General features: G+C 43.6%; 7 protein-coding genes across 7 annotated transcripts; 4 read left to right on the forward strand and 3 right to left on the reverse strand.

The window, feature by feature from the left end:
* Positions 1-1,900: 1,900 nt before the first annotated feature.
* Positions 1,901-3,791, forward strand: GLAREA_09398 (uncharacterized protein; the record flags this gene model as incomplete). The annotated part of the gene is made up of 6 exons (XM_008085995.1): positions 1,901-1,963; positions 2,028-2,226; positions 2,285-2,299; positions 3,065-3,420; positions 3,491-3,689; positions 3,748-3,791. The coding sequence occupies 6 exons, from the start codon at positions 1,901-1,903 to the stop codon at positions 3,789-3,791; spliced, it is 876 nt and encodes a 291-aa protein (XP_008084186.1).
* Positions 3,792-4,293: 502 nt separating this feature from the next.
* GLAREA_09399 (Ankyrin repeat-containing protein) lies at positions 4,294-6,975 on the reverse strand (the record flags this gene model as incomplete). Its single annotated transcript, XM_008085996.1, has 6 exons — positions 4,294-5,428; positions 5,486-6,052; positions 6,101-6,125; positions 6,190-6,360; positions 6,431-6,498; positions 6,554-6,975. 6 exons carry the CDS (start codon positions 6,973-6,975, stop codon positions 4,294-4,296), a joined length of 2,388 nt encoding a protein of 795 aa, XP_008084187.1.
* A 391-nt stretch (positions 6,976-7,366) lies between these two features.
* Positions 7,367-8,195, reverse strand: GLAREA_09400 (uncharacterized protein; the record flags this gene model as incomplete). The annotated part of the gene is made up of 2 exons (XM_008085997.1): positions 7,367-7,775; positions 7,897-8,195. The coding sequence occupies 2 exons, from the start codon at positions 8,193-8,195 to the stop codon at positions 7,367-7,369; spliced, it is 708 nt and encodes a 235-aa protein (XP_008084188.1).
* An 873-nt stretch (positions 8,196-9,068) lies between these two features.
* On the forward strand, positions 9,069-10,799 carry GLAREA_09401 (thiamine diphosphate-binding fold (THDP-binding); the record flags this gene model as incomplete). The annotated part of the gene is made up of 2 exons (XM_008085998.1): positions 9,069-9,153; positions 9,202-10,799. The coding sequence occupies 2 exons, from the start codon at positions 9,069-9,071 to the stop codon at positions 10,797-10,799; spliced, it is 1,683 nt and encodes a 560-aa protein (XP_008084189.1).
* A 195-nt stretch (positions 10,800-10,994) lies between these two features.
* On the reverse strand, positions 10,995-13,247 carry GLAREA_09402 (NAD(P)-binding Rossmann-fold containing protein; the record flags this gene model as incomplete). Its single annotated transcript, XM_008085999.1, has 3 exons — positions 10,995-12,206; positions 12,260-12,780; positions 12,986-13,247. The coding sequence occupies 3 exons, from the start codon at positions 13,245-13,247 to the stop codon at positions 10,995-10,997; spliced, it is 1,995 nt and encodes a 664-aa protein (XP_008084190.1).
* Positions 13,248-14,023: 776 nt separating this feature from the next.
* GLAREA_09403 (uncharacterized protein) lies at positions 14,024-15,926 on the forward strand (the record flags this gene model as incomplete). Its single annotated transcript, XM_008086000.1, has 5 exons — positions 14,024-14,280; positions 14,350-14,485; positions 14,966-15,026; positions 15,077-15,851; positions 15,917-15,926. 5 exons carry the CDS (start codon positions 14,024-14,026, stop codon positions 15,924-15,926), a joined length of 1,239 nt encoding a protein of 412 aa, XP_008084191.1.
* An 812-nt stretch (positions 15,927-16,738) lies between these two features.
* Positions 16,739-17,446, forward strand: GLAREA_09404 (uncharacterized protein; the record flags this gene model as incomplete). Its single annotated transcript, XM_008086001.1, has 1 exon — positions 16,739-17,446. One exon carries the CDS (start codon positions 16,739-16,741, stop codon positions 17,444-17,446), a length of 708 nt encoding a protein of 235 aa, XP_008084192.1.
* Positions 17,447-17,998: the final 552 nt, after the last annotated feature.

Genomic DNA, 17,998 nt, shown 5'->3' on the forward strand with positions numbered 1-17,998 from the left:
TAAGTTCAGAATGTTAAGAGCGGTTTTATGTCCCAACAAACGGAATTGTGGGTACTAGGTAGGTGTAACATTTCTTCGTTTGCAAACGATTGGCTATTCTTGACCCTGAAAATAATGAATACAACATGCTACAAGCCCTGTGAGAGAAAAACTTGATTTGCGATACACGAAGAAACATGCGAGAGATACAGGAGAGCGAATTTGCAAAGGAAAAACCGGCAAAAAATTACTCTCTCGAACTGCATGAACTTCGAGCACCAAGGGACTCGCTAAGTTGCGTGTTAGCATTTGCTTTTAGGGGATAGGGACAAGCAGTGATTAAACTTACAACCCTCAACCTCAGTCTTATCATCGTTAAACGATAGGAGGACCGCGCGCTACCATTGCGCCAAGCACCCATGAAATCTCGTTTTGCGAGATCTTTGGCAGACAGTTTGGTAACTGTGATCGGAAAATGTCCTTAAGTGCGTTTATATTACTCGCAATTAACTATCCAATGAAAGCGCTGCTGTCATCCGAAGATTTCCCGCACCCCACTGACCTTGTACGGTAGCCGGGGTTTATTTTTCTTTCCTATCCCAAACTTTCGTGCGATGGTAATAACACGATACTCAACTTGTTTCAACAACTAATGTTTTGTTTTCTATTTGTGTCAGTTACGGTGTCCTTCAAAACGTTTTCTGAAAAACTCATTATAACCACATATATCGCACGTATTTTTCTCCACTAGAATGAAAAGCAAAGTCGAACGGTCTTGCTAACCGCTCAGTGTTGGACCATGTCCAGCTAGCCGGTAAAGTCTCGTGAGAAATAAGTAGCGTTTTTATTGAGAGAAGCTACACCAATTTTGGTCTTGCCATTCCGTTTAATGCCATGTATTGTCGAAGGGAGCAAGTTAAACCAGTGATCTCTTTAAAGACGACAATGCGAATTTTTGAATCGGGCCAAGGAGGCTGTCTTGAAAATAACAACACAGAGACTTTGCGACAGTGATATCGAGAAACTTCCGATTCTTGGTCTCTCGATTGATATCTCGTCTCCTCGATCGCTACACACAAGTTCGGCAATGCTATCGGCATCGCCCATGATTATTCGAAGGATTGAAATGAGCAAATGTCATAAGCTGAGGCAGGAACAAAGATTGAACGATCAGAGTCAGAAGAAATGCCCTAAATAGTTGGACCTCTGCACATATTGGCCGAACGAAAATACAAGGCGTGTCTGCCATCGGCATTCCGGCGGACTTGAAAGAAGATTTCCAATTGCAGCAATTGAATAAAGCGTCGAATTGAAATTGAATGGTAAGAAATTCTCAGTTTCGGGGCTTATTGGAACAATCAACGCATTCGATTGATCCCACACTACTAAGATGAATCGTAGAATGCGGCTTGGAATATGATTCAGATTTGCAGATCAAGTTAGTCAAATCCATGCGAGACAGCGTATGTTAAAAAGTTATACTCATAAGTAGACGAAGAACTCACATCGATGAGTAATGAAAAGAAAGTCGGAAGCAGGCTCTGACTGGGATACGTTTCTTCCAACTATAAAAGCCGTTAACCTTCACCATTCCTTCCTGTCTGCTACAACATTTTTAACCCCACTTGCCATTTACGTCCACTACAATATTTGAGAACGATCATTAATAAGAACATCTTATTCCAATATGAGTGGAAAACCCCCCGATCGGGTTGGCTTTGTTAGTCCTTAGTTCACTGCCATTTATGTGGGTTTTCGAGTTTTGGAACTTGCTTTATCAGTCACTGTTGCTGGTCTAGTTGGGTGTCAAATACACCGTACCGCTGCTGCTGGCGCCCACGTTGACAGCGTTATCGTCTACACTATTGTAATTTCAGGACACACCATATGGAGTGCTTTGCTTCTTATCTTTCCACTCAACATGTACATAAATGATCTTACGATGTTTATCCTCTGGATGGTAGACGCCCCGCTTTTACTCCAAGTAAGCCCTATACACTTTCTAATACTGTTCTACACGAATCGAAGCTAACTTTTGTCATTAACAGAAACCCGGTGGTTTATCCTGTGACGGATCTTGGCAATACAATTACTGGGGTTATTACTGGGGAACTTTCTGGAGAGATCAGCCCGCGAATTTCGACGCCGCTACCGATGTGGGCTCATCAGGGTGTCAGCAATGGAATCTCGTCGTTATCTTTGCATTTGTGATCGCGTTCTCTTATCTGATTAACTTTGTAATTGTGGGTACTTTCTAGATACCTATATTGTCATAAATACGGCAAATCACTAACAGATTTGTTAGGGAGTATTGGACAAGGTTCTTCCATCTAACAGTTGGCGTATACTCAAAGGATACTGGTAACTGATTTCCAGAAATGGATTGCTATAGAAGAACTATGTGGAAGACTTGGGGTTCGTTCCTCTATTGTGGCGTAGGACCTTTGAAGTGTTTCCAGGTAGTTAGATGTGGGAATACATTAACGACGTGGGATTTGGCGCTTCGAACTGTTTTTCCTCGTGGTATTGATAATTAGATTTTCAAATTATTTCGGGGAACTCTTTAGATCTTTTCCCTGGCTTTCCAATTGTTCGGTTGGTTTCGCTACCTAGTTTAAACATTTTATTTCATATGCTCGGTCGGCGTAGGATGGAAAATAGTGGCGGGCGCTTGTCACCTTAGCATATAATGTACCTTTCGGGATTCTTATTATTTGATTGCAGGTAGAATATAAACTAGTTGTAACGGTCGATCCATAAATGCATACGCAAGCAATTCTCAACAGGATGTGGTTTTGTCCACTACTGAATAGTTATCAAATTGGAGTACTTTTATTCTTTCAAGCATTTCGATGAAGTTCGTTGTCAAAGTCTTACTTCCCATCGTCTTTCCAGAAGTGAATCCACTTCGGCTGCCACTAAAATAACAGCAAAAATTCGTGAAACACTAAATGGATTTCACTCAGACGGCGCATTCACCGACTTAGCTCAAATGCCACAAATCACCCACAAATAACTTATATTTTTCAACTCCTCTTGTCTTCCATCTTCTTAACAACCATTACAAAAACTAAACTGCTGGTAGCACCCTCTTCATTCACCATCCGTCCAGAACACAAACACTCCTCCAAAACGAAATCAGCAGCAAGACTCGTCAGTGATGGCTCTTGTGGGTCTACCAGCTTATGGTTCACGGCTTCATATGTAGGGTTCAGGATTCTCGGAATTGCTGCTGCCACCGTAGTCGCCGGTCTTGTCGGAACCAGTATCGCCAGTACCTCCAAAGCGCATGACTACGTAGACTCGCGGATCATCTATACTATCGTCATCGCGGGACTCAACCTGTGGGATGGACTCACGTTCATCATTCCATTCAACGTATTCCCAAACGTTTTCACCTTTTTTATTTTGTGGATAGTTGACGCTACGCTACTGCTCCATGTGAGTATCCTCCCAAGCCTCAAGCTGTAACGCAACTCCACTGAGAACATTACTGACGTTTTCATAATAGATTGATGGAAGTCTCACTTGCAATGGTTCTTGGCAATATACCTATTGGGGTTACTACTGGGGGCAATTTTGGAACAACAAACCTGCCGATTTCGATACTATTGCCACAGTTGGCTCTACGGGGTGTCATCAATGGCAGCTGGTGATCGCGTTCGCTTTCCTAGCAGCTTTCTCGCATTTCTTCCACGGGTTGATTGTGAGTATTTCCCGAAAAAGCGGAAGAGCGAATTAAATTTGTGATTCTGACTTGTTTTTTAGGGAGTGCTGGATTTAATGGGCCCATGCTTCGGCATTCACTCTAGGGTCTTTAATTAACTATTACCCCAATCGTGGAGGACTTCGACGCGTAAAACAACATAGTGAGATTTTCTTTTTTACATCTTTTTCAAGCCGAAAATGGCACGTGTAAGACATATATCCATTATGAAAGCGAAGCAGGAGATCTACAGCTGAACCCACTCAGGCTCTCTAGTCAGGCTCATGTGATTGTAGCGTAGCAGTGTGAGAAATATTGATAAATTCGGACCAGGACTAGTCCCAGGTACACACAAGATCGACTGCCGCGTGAAGGGATATCGCTACAGTTGCGATGTTGAGATGATCTTTCCAAACTTTCCCTGGACCATATCTGCAAAGAGATAATCCTTTCCCATAGCTGGCCTTGGAGAGTATGATGGCATCGCCAAGTCACAAGGATCTCGTTAATAAGTTATGTGCAATGCGAAGACCGCTATGATTTTAAAGAAAGGGCAACCTTTCAATCATAGCCAGGTCCACAGTTTGCAGCTGTCTTTGGTGAAGACACTAAGCTTTGCGGTTGAAGTGAAGTTTCCTCGTGGATGAACGTTTGGGTGATTCCTTAGCTCCATGCTTTTTCAGCAGGTTCCTCATCTCTTGATCGTCATTGTCTTCTGCCCAGCTAAGACACATCTCGCCTATGCTATTACGCGCATTAATATTTGCTGGAGGTACATGCTCCTCAAGAAGGAATCGTACGACATCGATCTGACGGCGATAGACAGCGACATGAACAGCAGTCGACCTAAACCGACCTCCAGGCGCTTCGACATTGACACCTAAGGAACATAGCTTCTTCACCAGAGGAAGAATTCCAAACGAAGCAGCATAGTACAGAGGTTCGCTTTCTCCTGCACGTTCGATATCAAGATTCGGAAATAAAGTGCAAATCCATGCAACGAAATTTCCACCACCGGGAACATTCCTTGTTTCGAAGAAACGTTCCAACAGCGACCAGCTTCGATCGGGAAAATCGTCTCCGATACGATTACAATGATAGAGCCAGAAAAATGCTGCATAATGGTAGAGTGGCCACTCTCGAAATCGCTCTAGACGTTGTTTGTGGTCAGAGTAACCATAGTCAAACGAAGGTTGGGAGAGATATATTAGGCAAGTTTCCATCATAACCAAGTGGGACTGTCTTGGATTGACAAAAAAGAATCCTGTGGGTCCGGTCTTAGTAGTGTTGGCGACGATGTAATCTTTTACGGAGAAGTGCGCCAATTGCACAATCCATGAGTTGTTCGGCTGCGTGATGGAAATTTCTTCCTCGCGATATTGTAAATTCATAGTCGGGTCTTTGAATACATAATCATCCATAGCTATGCCTCTGGCAAGAAGCGAAGAGCAAAGAAGCATAATATCTTCGGCGTTCAGAAGTCTCTGATTAGGATCATAGATTTGTTTGTCCAAATCGACAGCAAGCATTTCTGCGGCCTCGTGGATCCTTGTTGGGCGTCCAGAGAAAGCTAACCATTGAAGGAGCCTATGTGCACTATTTCGATAAGCATCGGGAATACGAAGAAGAACCATTTCATACGTCTTTGTGAGACTCTTGGGGAGTATTTCAAGCTCTTTGGTGACATCGCTGACGGTTAGACATTGCCGGAGGGTATCGAACTGACAAACAACCCAGCGGAACCTTCGGCTCTAATTAGTTAAAACTCGTCTTTATGAATTTCTCCGGGGCGTTACATACATGCCGCAAGATCCAGTCTCCAACTTTTCTCGAATTTGTTGCCGGACACTCGATGGCCACCTCGATAGCTTCTGGTCCTTTTCGAGCACATCTCGCACATACAGCGCAATATCCGCGTCGACATGTTTCTGGTCAAGACTGATCTGGTGCGTTAGGAAGGCCGAGAGAGACGACTCAATTTCGGGATTAGGCCGGCTCGTCAGAATTATATGAATATTCTTGAGGCTCGCGCCATTTATCTCTTCGATAACATCCAAAATATCTTGTCTGTCTGTACACTCATCCAAAGCATCAGCAACAATATAAACATTCTCCAATTCCTTAGCTATTGATGCAATTATGTTCAATAAATCAATGGACAATAGTTGACGCTTCTGACGATGCTTGTCGTAGAACGCGTGTAAAGAATTCGGAATAGCAGATTGCTGAACAGCGAGCTGAAACAATATCGATTTGAGAAACGCCTGACAATCTCTCTCCCTATCTTGAAAATCAAAATAATAGTATGCGAGAATTCTTTCTGGATCTTTGCCTATGCGACGTTGAATTTCATCGATTATAGTCGAGCTGGAAATGCTTAGAGATGGAGTCTTAATAATTAGAGAGCAGATTTACCAAATGACTGTTTTTCCAGATCCCGCTACGGGTAACACATTAGCCAGGTTCATATGACGATGGCCTCAATGAAACATTTGTGCGCTCACTAATGCCATGTACCCACAGCCATGATTGTGGGTTCCGGTACCACTGATTGAATTGGGATGACTGAAGCAGCCACAAGCCAGTCTCTGATTGGCGCTTTTTTTGTGCCCCCAAGTGACTTGAAATGCTATCTGTATTTCCAAGCCATTTGAGAATCTCTTCTCGAAGGGTATCTGCTAATCGTTAGAATGCACCAACCCGCGATTTGAGCTGGATTTGCTGAAGGAAATAAAACGAATTTACTCTTCGCAGTCGAGGTTATGGTTTGCTGTAGAGACTGAACACTGCTCAATAAGCTTGATAGACCTTTCCTGTCCAAAGTCAGAAAACGCCCATCGTTTTGGCTTCGTCAAGATGCGTTTGTACCTATGATCCAAAGCCAGAGCAAGTTGAATCGTAGACTTTGTATCCTGAATATTGCTTAGCACCTTTTGCGTGTCAGATTCCTTTAACGGCCACATCGCGACTGCTTTCACATGTCGCCAGCCTTGTTGGGGTTCAAGTTTTCGACTCAATTCCTCCAGATCAGTCTGGCAGCGGTTTAGTGAGCCATTTTCTTGAGCGAGCTTTTCGAGTATAGACTTAGATAGACCTGCATCATCCTCCTCATCAAGAATATCTAGGAGCGATTCGATGACTGTCCGTAAACTATTCAGCTCGTTAATGATTTTTTTGGCGTCCTTCGTTGCGCTTTTCAGACGAGAAAAATAGTTATAGCAACTTGCGATGATTGTGCCACTCAATTGAAGAATGGCGATCGCGCTGGCTGTCCCGCTGAAGGGATCCATACTTGCGATTCAGAAGCTTGTCATCGTTGTCTGGATGTGTCAAGATTGCCTGTGGCACGACTTAAGATGCGCCGCCGCTTTGTAGATTGCAACGCCGCTTAGACAGACGGACAGTAGTCACCTGACCAGCCCCCTCGTATTTAGCGAGCGAGCATTTTCAGCGCGAAGTCAGTCATTGGTAGGTCTCGATGAAAGATTTATGAGAATAAATCTGGTGAGTTCGAATGCAAAAATTTGTGACAACACATTACAGCTTATTCGGATGTCAATTCACGTAATATACCGAAGCATGGCGTTAGAAACATCGCTTCAATCCAGCATTAAATTTATAAGGATAGAACCTACAACATAATCACTTCCTCCATGCAATTATTTCTATAGTAATCATACTTCAGCCCTCAACTTTTTTGATTCCTGCATCATCACTGACTAGAGTGGCTTCGTTGAAATCCTTTCCAGTTGGTAACTCGACATGTACATCCTTCACCCTCGCCATTCCCATCTTAAGATTCTCCCCTGAGATCTCCAACACATGTCCTCCCACCTTCCGATCCTCCGATATGAAGTGCAAGTGCTCTCCAGCCACTGCTAATCCTTGGAATGCTTTTGGAGAACGGAAACCTATCACCGTACCAGATATGTTGTCGTATGTGGACACGAACTGGGAGTCACCTAATTCGGAGAGAGGTTGTCCGGGATACTCTTGACCTTTAACGGTACGCGCTTTGATATGAGTAAAAGTACCGGTGATGCGGTAAGTGACGAATAGATTGGCAGATGGCGGTAGATTTGTGTCTAATCTGTTGACATTCAGCATAGAAGTTATGAAGATTACAGAAATAGCCCTTTCACCATCTCGTATTTTTGACAAGATACCAGATTTGCAGCAGAAATCTTGAAGACGATGTTGGGGCGGCTTACATTTTATCAATCGCCACTTTATTTTCCAACTTGACAGTCTCGGTCTTTTCAGCAACAAAATTTGTTGTCACACCAAATGGAATTTGTTCATCGTTTCCCGCCTCTCTTACTCTTCCCTCAGACTGGAGTTGATATACCACTCCGTCCAAAGACAACAGTTCACCGTCCATCAACACAAAAGTTCCTAGGCCTTGATTGCCCTTTGAAAGGAATTTCGAAACTGGAATGCCGGAAGCGGATACACCATCCATCAAGGCATTTAACAGAGAGAACTGGTAGATATGATTTGGTTCTTCCATCGTGTTCTTATCGGGTGGTAATGAGATGAGGGATTTAAAGAATGATTGCGAAATTTGATTTTCTTGACCAAGAAAGTGCTAGGTATGAGATTCTGTGTAACCGTTAATATCAGTCACGTATTTTAGATAGGCAGAGAATTAAATCGAGACTCATAGTGATGTCCTCCTTTCCTGGAGGATTTGAGTGACATCATCACGTGCCAGTGCATTTTGAAACTTCGACGTACGTTGATATGACAGCTCCCGCTACCGATTCGCTGAATACAAATTGCAGGCTCTGATAGTTATTGATTGAAGCTTTTTCAAATAATAGAAGCTCTTCATGGGCCGTTGCAAGATCAGAAGAGATCGCCGAGATCGCTTTACAAGAAGCTTCACCAAAATGGACCCAGTTTTAAATCCACTGAGTAAGCATTTTATCCTGCGCCATGCCATCATCTTCAAAAACGGTTTAAGTTCCTCATGCACCATCTTTTAGTCACGATATTTGTGGCCTGATTTGAATACGAATATATAAAGATACTTAGATTGGACAATTGACTCTTGAAGTCTGCTAAATTGGGGTTCCATCTTGCCTGTAACCTATTTTTATCACGACTACACAACCGGCAACACTTGGGCTATTTGGCTAGGAAGACGATCAAGATCCTCAGGAACAGAGTGATACCTCCATTTTGAAGATTTCATTGCAAATATTTCCACTGGGGTTTTTGGTCAAATTTTCGTTCGTGAGTGCACCAGAATACTCGGGCATAAGTTCCGAACCCTCCGAGCGGAGGTGAGTTAAACATTGCATCATAGCTGTCTTTTCTCTGCAGCAATGATAACAATTGATGGATAGTTTATAACTTAAAACTCAGTATATCACTGAAGATGTCTTCCGACGAAGCGAAGGTAGCATCAATCATTGTCGACAGTTTGTACAATGCCGGCGTAAGACTCGTCTTCGGCATTCCAGGTATATATTTGTTTAGTAGGTGAACAATCAAACGCTTACCGAAATCAGGTGCCAAGATTGATGCAATATTCGACACGCTCTCAGATCATCCAGAAATTCATCTGGTGGTATGTAGACACGAGCAGAATGCCGCCATGATGGCGCAAGCCGTTGGACGGATAACTGGCACCCCAGGTGTGTGCATAGCTACATCGGGACCTGGAGCAGGAAACCTCACGACCGGTTTACTCACAGCAACCACCGAGGGAGATCCTGTTGTTGCTCTTGTTGGATCTGTCCCAAGGGCCATGAGCTCTAAGCATACGCATCAGAGTATGGCCGCATTGGATGTGCTTTCGCCGGTCTCAAAGAAGGCCGTCAACGTCGATGTCGAAGATCAAGCCGCGGAGACAATCCTTGCGGCTTTTCGAAATGCTTCAACATCACCCCGAGGAGCTTCGGTCGTTTCAATACCAATGGATGTAGCAGCAGGCAAATCCTCGATCAAGGCCTTTCCATCTGAAGCATTCCCGTCACCACCACTCGGACCCGCACCAAAAGCTTCCCTCGAGAAAGTTTCTCGGATGATTGAGGAAGCAAGACTTCCAGTTCTATTTTTGGGCATGCGAGCTTCAAGTATCAAGGTTGTAACTGCGGTCCGACAGTTCCTAGAGAAACATCCCATGCCAGTAGTAGAAACCTTCCAAGCAGCTGGAGCCATACCCAAAGAACAACGACATCTCTTCTTCGGTCGTGTTGGTTTATTCCGAAATCAGACAGGAGATCGCCTTCTCGCAAAGTCAGATCTCATCCTGACAGTAGGATACGACCCTACAGAATATAATGCCAACCAATGGAATCCTTCTGGAGATCTCAAGATCATTCATATGGACTACACAGCCTGCGACTATGAACAATATTATCGCCCAGCCGTCGAACTTCTTGGTTCACTTGTAGAAAACATGACCTACCTCAAAGATTCTCTCAAATCTGTCACTAATGCCTCTTCATCCGATTTCTGCAAAGGCTTAACCCACGACTTCTTCGCCTGGCAATCCCGCAAAGAGCTCCGTCGTGAATCCGGCCTCATCCATCCTCTCCACTTCATCTCCCTCCTCCAAAACAATGTCTCCATCGACACGACCGTCATTTCAGACGTCGGAACCGTTTACATCTGGATGATGCGATTTTTCTTCTCTTACAAGCCCCGAACTCTCCTCTGCTCCAACGGCCAACAAACCCTTGGTATCGGCTTGCCTTGGGCAATCGGTGCATCTCTCATCCAATCACCGCCTTGTTCGCAGAAAGTAGTCTCCATGAGCGGAGATGGTGGGTTCATGTTTTCCTCGCAAGAGCTATCGACGGCAGTGCTACAGGGTTGCAACATTACGCATTTCATCTGGAATGATGAGGCGTATAACATGGTAGAATTTCAAGAAGAGATGAAGTATGGAAGAAGTAGTGGGATCAAGTTGGGGGGTGTTGATTTTGCGAAGTTCGCCGAGAGTTTTGGGGCGAAGGGTTTCAAGATCAATGATTCTTCCGAGTTGGAAAGTGTGATGAAGGAGGCTCTGGCCCATAAAGGCGTTGCCTTAGTGGACGTCAAGATTGATTATACCGATGTGAGGGAGTTGGCCAAAGAACTGATCAAGGAGGATTTCAATTGAACGGTTGATATGAAAGATAAAATAACAGTACATCACCTTTGGAGATAGATTTGGATATAGATTCGGATATACAACAACAGGCCCAATAATTAGAACTTAGCATTAATGGGGCAGATGACAAGTAATTGCGTATAACTGCGTCCCAATATTCGAAAAGCGCCAACTCGATCCTCCATAGCCGCGAGCACAACATTATCAAGTGTAAACCACGCCATTAGGTTTCCCAATTGCCTTTACTCTTACACCCAATGCCGCCATCTCATCAATATCTAACACGCCTCTCCCATCGAACACCCATTTCGGTTCCTGCAGGTGGTTTGCAATTCTCGACCAATCCATTCTCTCATCTCTGGAAAGCTTACGTTGTGTCTTTAATTTACACAAGCTACAATCCTTCTCACAAGGCGGCTCGTCTTTGAGCCGTTGAAAAGGGTCGGTCGTGTTGAGATGCGAACTTAAGTAGGTCTGAAGGGACAAAAGCTCAGACTCGGTGGGAACAGAGTGTTGGAATGGTCTCGGATCTATTGACGAACCCTCTGCTTTTGATGCTGGTGATTTATTTAATGAGGTTCGAAACTCATCTGCGTCGGTCATGATAATAATGGCGTGGCTATCCCAACATGCTTCATATGGTTCAACACACACGTTGATCGGTCCTCCATTCTTTTTGAGCACCTCTCTTCCAATCAGAGTCTTCATTTCTTCCTTTACCGTATCTTGATTGCAGCAAGGATCGTAAATTGCGATTTCAGCCGGTGTATCTTCAAGTAACATCTTAATACACTCGACTGACGGTGAGTCTCGCTTATCTGCCGTATCTTTCTTGAACGCATAGCCAAGCACGGTTAGTTTCTTGCCAGTCAATGTACCGTTCAAGCATGTTATCACAATCCTCGCGAATCTCTTTCTTTGCCAGTCGTTAATCGTCAGAACTTGCTGCCAGTACTCCGCTACTTCACTCAGCCTAAGTCCTTCTGCCAAGTAAATCAAGCTGAGAATATCTTTCTTGAAACAGCTGCCACCAAATCCAACTCCTGCTTGGAGGAATTGATCGCCAATTCTGGGATCCAATCCCACGGAATGCGCAACTTCATTTATGTCAGCACCGGTCGCCTCACAGATCGCAGATATTGAATTGATACTGCTAACCCTCTGCGCTAGCATCGCGTTCGCAACGAGCTTCGATAACTCTGCCGACCAAGTGTTTACGGTTATTATTTTTGAGCGTGGTACCCATGCTTCATAAATTGATGAGAGAGCAGCCGCGGCTCGACGTCCGGATGGTGTCGGTCTTGACCCTATGATGACTCGACTAGGGTGAAGAAGATCGCTTATTGCTGTTCCTTCTGCCATGAACTCTGGATTGGAGAGTATTTCGAGATCTGAGTCTTGTCGATAGGTTTTAATCTATCAAAGTGATCGTCAGGAATATCACGAGTTCAACTGTTTCGTGTGCTTACTATTTTTTCTATCGTCTCTGAAGTCCGACATGGAACGGTGCTTCTCTCGACAATAATTGTGCCCGACTTTGCGTGCAACGCGATCTGTTTTGAGACAGCTTCAATTGCGGTCATATCGGTAACTTTCCCTGCTCCAATGCCGTGAGTCTTGGTGGGCGTGTTTACAGCTATGAGGATAATCTCTGCTTCGCTGATTTCCCTCAAAACATCGACCGAGAAAAACAGATTGGGAAGTCGAGAAGGTACCGTGATTTTATTTCCGTACCGGTTGAAGCTCGTCTCGGATTCTGAAACGGACAGTAGCGATGACAATGTTCTTGATCTCTCAAATACATTTGGCTCACTGATAAATGTGACACTTTCTGTTCCATCCCTGGTGACTCTCAAAATTTCTTTTAAACCAACCTCGTGCACTGGTAGATGTCTGGAATTCCACTGATTTATCTTTGTTTCATCTCCATCAACAACAGTGAACTTGATGTGGGGATTGTGTAAAGCTATCACCGCAGCAGTTGGGCCACCTGGAGTTAACTTTAGCTCCTGGCATGGAGAATTTTGACTTATTTGCTATCAACGCTAAATGATGATTGGATACTGATGGCTGTTTTGAGATTTAGCCCCATATTGCTCGTGCTGACTCAATTCGGTCTAATGTTTTGACAGAGATTGAAATTGTTCGATGATGTCGTTTCTGATATTTAATATTTTCAAGGGATTGCAACTTACCAACATAGCCAGCTCCAACGCAGCAGATCTTTGTGATTTCTACTGGCTGAAAATATGGTATTGCACCACAATTGATGCTGTTTTGTCTCGAATGATCACATTCTGATAGCGATGTTCCATTCGCCTCTTGAGTTCGTAAATCAGGCGAAGGAGAATTGAGACGAAGATTTCCCGATGTACAAGATAGACCTGGTGAACCGTTCCCGACGTTCCCAAGGACATCGCTCGAACAATCGGTCGAGGACGACGACGGTAAATCCATGTCTGATGCTTTGACTTTTGGCTGCGGCTGGGGGCTCGTTTCTGCGCACTGAAATGGCTTCCATAAACGGTGCAATTTTTGATACATGGTAAATTAGTTCAGTATAAATCGCGAACAACAGCTGCGTGATGGTGGCACAGAGCAGAGGAGGAAGTTGCGATGGTGGGTCCGTCAGAACAGCTGGTTTCTTTCTATGAAACTCCCGATGCAATGTACCAACTCAATCTGGTTTTGCACTCTGCTTCTGTCCTGTATGGCTTACTGAATACTACTTGACACAACTGGTAGAGCTCAGTAAGATGCATTGATCGATGCGATACTTCTGATCTTCGGTCAAGCCTGAAGCCATTGGAGAACACATTGAAAAACTTATATTTAATGAACTTAAGTGAAAAGTTTCGATCTAACATTGGCTGATGGTGCAAAATGCTGTAATTTTTCACTGAATATATCTGTTTGAAAGGACTGCAATTTATAGATAGGCAATTTGTGGATTGTCAAACAATATTATAAGTCAATGAAGCTTCAGGCTCCTGTTGGCTAACTACGGGCAAGTCAATACAGTTTTTACATGCAGTCCCAAGCTCTCTTCTAAAAGGGTGCTTCACCTTTAAATTTGTGTCAATTTTAGAAGCATGGGGTGAATGTGCAGAAGATCCACTTCGAAAAGTTAGATACCAATTCTCCTCGACCCAATCATGGATCTTTTTTACAACAAATAACTCGCTCTCGACTCATTTCAAAAATCGCCGACCTATCTTAAATATGTGGACACAATGGCCGCCTCCTCTCAGTCGTCTTTAGTCGGAGTGGATTATTTCTTCTACCAGGACCAAGAAAAACCAAAGCCACAACCCACCAATGTCATGCTATTGGAACAGATCGTTGAATTGCGTAAAGAAATGAAAGAGTCTCAAGAAAAACATCGATTAGAGACAGATCTTTTAGTAGAAGAGTTGAGGCTATGCCGACAGGAGATCAAGGACTTGCAAATAGACTTGCGAAACGACTTCGGTCAGCGGATGACTGCAGTGTGGGTTCTCCTCCTTGATTCAAATATCTTGCATACTAAGCGTGAGTGATTACTAACATTACTATTCAGAAGTGATAATATTACAGCCCGAATGCATAATCTTTCCCACAAGCCCGTGGTCGATAAAATGCAGCCTGTTCTGAACGCGAAGACGGAAGCCATGGTTCGTGTTAACTCGTCGGGAGTTTCGGAGAATCATACTAAGGTGCGTGTAAACAAGTGTAGATGTGCTTAGAAGACAAGTTCAATTTCAATTAGGGGGTGAGAAAAGAGACAGTGGTCAGAAGCTATACTTAGGAAATTCTGGTGCAACGACTCCCAAGTCGCATATAGAAAAACTTGAGCAAGCGATAAAATTTAGGGTTACCCAACCCTGAAGGAACAGCTATAGAGACTTGCTTCTTTGTGTCTTGGTGTCAAAGGCACCTACCATTTTGGGGTCAGTTTAGGCAAAAGAGTGCATTTATTGTGCATTTATTTGATGGGGTTTTTAACGAATCGATGAACATCAGTCTGATAACCTCTTAAGAAAATTCGAGGTAGTAGACATCTAGCACAGAAACGACATCTTGATAAAACAGAAATTCATGTAGCTAATCACATTGAATTCACGTATTCTCTAGTTTCATATTTGCCAGTCCCCAAAGTCTTTGTGATCATGTGAAAACTAATAAACTTTATCCAGATCGACAAGCCGAACTTTCGACTTGATGCATTTGGTCACACTTTTGGAAGTTTGATTCACCGTAAAGTAGTAATATACAGAACATGAACCCGTGGCTAGAAACTGATACAGGGTACAAGCATTCCGATTTTTTGTCGACTTATTTTCTCTTTCTCTTATCCATGAAACTTTGTTACATTATGCTGGGACCTGCCACTTCTATCACCGACTTTCATCGCCAATTCCCACCAGTCAAGGCCGCGATGGCAGCGCCTACAGATTGGGTAGCTTTCAACGCAGCATCCACGCGTATTTCTCAATATGCAAGCCAACTCGCGGAAACTGTCGAAGCTGCAGCCGGTATTCCTACCGATATCGAAGTCGTACAAGCGGAACTCAAACGAGTTGAGGAGCAATCAATCAACGCAATGTTGTTACAGCTTTTGCAGGGCCTAGGAAGTGAGCTGAAGGAGATGAGGCAAGAAATGCAGCAGTTGAAGAATGATATCCGCGAGCAGCAACAGAAGATCAAGAAGGAATTGAAGGACGAAATCCGCGAACAACAACAGAATACGAAAAGAGAGTTGAAAAATGACATCAGTGGGCAGATGCAGAAGACGAGAAAAGATTTGCAAATTGAAATTGACCAGACTGAGAAGAATCTCAAATGGAAAATGGGGAGTGAGACGGCCGAGACGAAAGCTGAAGTCGCGAAAATGCGAAATTGTATTCAGACGATGACCAGAGATATGCAACAAAGTATGGGGGACATGCGAAGTGAGATGCGTGAGGTGATGAAGCAATTGGAAGAGAGAAAGACTACGAATGATGACCAACCTCGTAGGCTCGGAAACAGCGCATCACAAATTAGATACGCTAGCGACAGCGGGGAAAATATGGCGTGTCCGTAAGTACTCTGAATTCCTTGTTTTTCCACCATAAAATGGCGTACTAACAAAGTGTCGTCTCCAGTTTCTCCTAACTTGGGACGGCCAGCAACACGGCCAGTCTCAAACTCTTCGAGAGGCCTAAACGGTCGCCCATGACTAACTTCTGACTGTTAACAGTTGATGCTCACTATTTGGTCGGTGCAGTATATAGTAAAAGAAGGAAGAATTTGGGCCGGGTGTTGATTGAGAGGTGAGACGTTAAAGTTCATGTAGGGTGTTGAATACCCAAGAAGACAAATTCCACTCCATTTTCGGCAATTAACTGAATGTCAAGTTTTGCGTTTTTTTTTTTTGTTTTGTCCTAATATATCAAGCATGAAAAAAAGGAGAGTTCTAAGTCGTAAGCCCAATTCTAGTGTTTTTACCTCGAGATTTCAGAGCTCACCTTGGAAATAAGATAAGCATATTCTCATCAAATCACTAATGAAATAACTATGATATAGCTGTAAGGCAAACCGACTTTGACTGCTGCCGGTAATGGCTGTAGCGGATAACCCTAAGATTACCAGTGTGCTACATAAAGAAAAAGCTGAAAAAGCTATCAAGATATTGCACATGTCACTAAGCCCACATATACACCGTTTAATGCGAAAAGGGAGGTTTTCTGCCGTCGTCACGTCAACTCTGTACCATTTAGAGACTCGTATTATTTTCCTACATTTAAATTCACTCTATGCCCAGAATCAATATAAGGGTGAATTGGTGTGAAAATATCGAGGATACAAAATCTGTTACCTTTCCGACTCTACCACCTCTTTACCTCCAGATTCTCCATCATACCCTCCATTTTAAGCTTCGGTTTACAGCACACACCAGTTTGTTCAACCCCTACCAAGTACACGCCATGAAAAATCCAGTCCTCTCCGACCTGGAAGCGTTAAACAAAACTTCTGCACACCCTTCACAATGCGCCATCCAGCTTACTAAGACAGTAGAGGCTGCTACCTTAATCCCAACCGACCTCGACAGTATTCAAGTCATGCTTAAGCGAATCGAGGAGCAATCGAAGAATGTGTTAATGTTACAGATTTTGCAGGGTTTACAAAATGAGATGAAAGATATGAAGAAGGCAATGGAAGAGACTAAGAAAGAGATGCGAGTCGAAATACAGCAAGCGAAGGAGGGAATGGAAACAGTGATAAAAGAGACGATGACCAAAATGGAAGAAATTGAGAAGGAGATGCGGCAAACAGTGGCACAGACTGAGAAAGAAATGGCGAACAAAATTGAAGAGACTAAGAAGGAGATACAAGCAGAAGTACAGCTGATAAAGAAGAGTGAGCAAATGGCAAGGAAGGTTATGATTCAGACGATCAAAGAGACGAAAAATGAGGTCCAACATGAAAATCAGAAGGCGACCAAAGAAAATCAGCAAACGCAGAAGGACTTGAACAGCGAGATGCAGCGAATGGCGATGAAGCTTCCACAGATGAACGCTATACAGCACAAACTTGAAAAGCAGAGAAATGATATCAAAGCCATACAACAATCCACAAAAGAGACCATTGGCGGTTTAAAGGTCGAGCTCCAAACACAGAACATGGCCATGTAAGTACGCCTTTTTGCTGATTCTGGATCGAACTGCGAACCAGTGAGGAGACATACCCACTAACATATGTTGAACACAACGTCAATTCTAATTGAATATACTCTCTAGGTACCGGAATATGAGAGCCTTCGTCTATAACAATTCGAAAATAAAAACGGTGACGGATCCATTGTATAAATTTGTGGACGGGACAATATGCGACAGTATTCCACAATTCCGGTCCAACATAAAAGAGCTTATCAATTTGAGCTGTAAGACAACCATGTATTTCAGTAGTTAGTTTGTCTATACTGACAGTACCCAGGGTCGGAAAAGAGATTGCTAGGCGCTTGTTTACCTGGTTTTTATGTCCCAGAGCTGGGGGCTGATCAAGCCGGTCGACTCAATTATCTCGAACACCTTCTTGGTGCTATTGGAATTACACCGGATCTGTGTGTATCCGTAGGTAATGAGCAACAATATTACAAACAATGAAAGTAGGAGAGAGAAAAAAGCGATAGTGGGTAGCTCGTTGTGCCGATGCAATGCTTTGATTTCGATGCATGTCGCAAATTG

The sequence above is a fragment of the Glarea lozoyensis genome (genome assembly GCF_000409485.1).
Source record: "Glarea lozoyensis ATCC 20868 chromosome Unknown GLAREA4, whole genome shotgun sequence".
Classification (NCBI taxonomy): domain Eukaryota; kingdom Fungi; phylum Ascomycota; class Leotiomycetes; order Helotiales; family Helotiaceae; genus Glarea; species Glarea lozoyensis.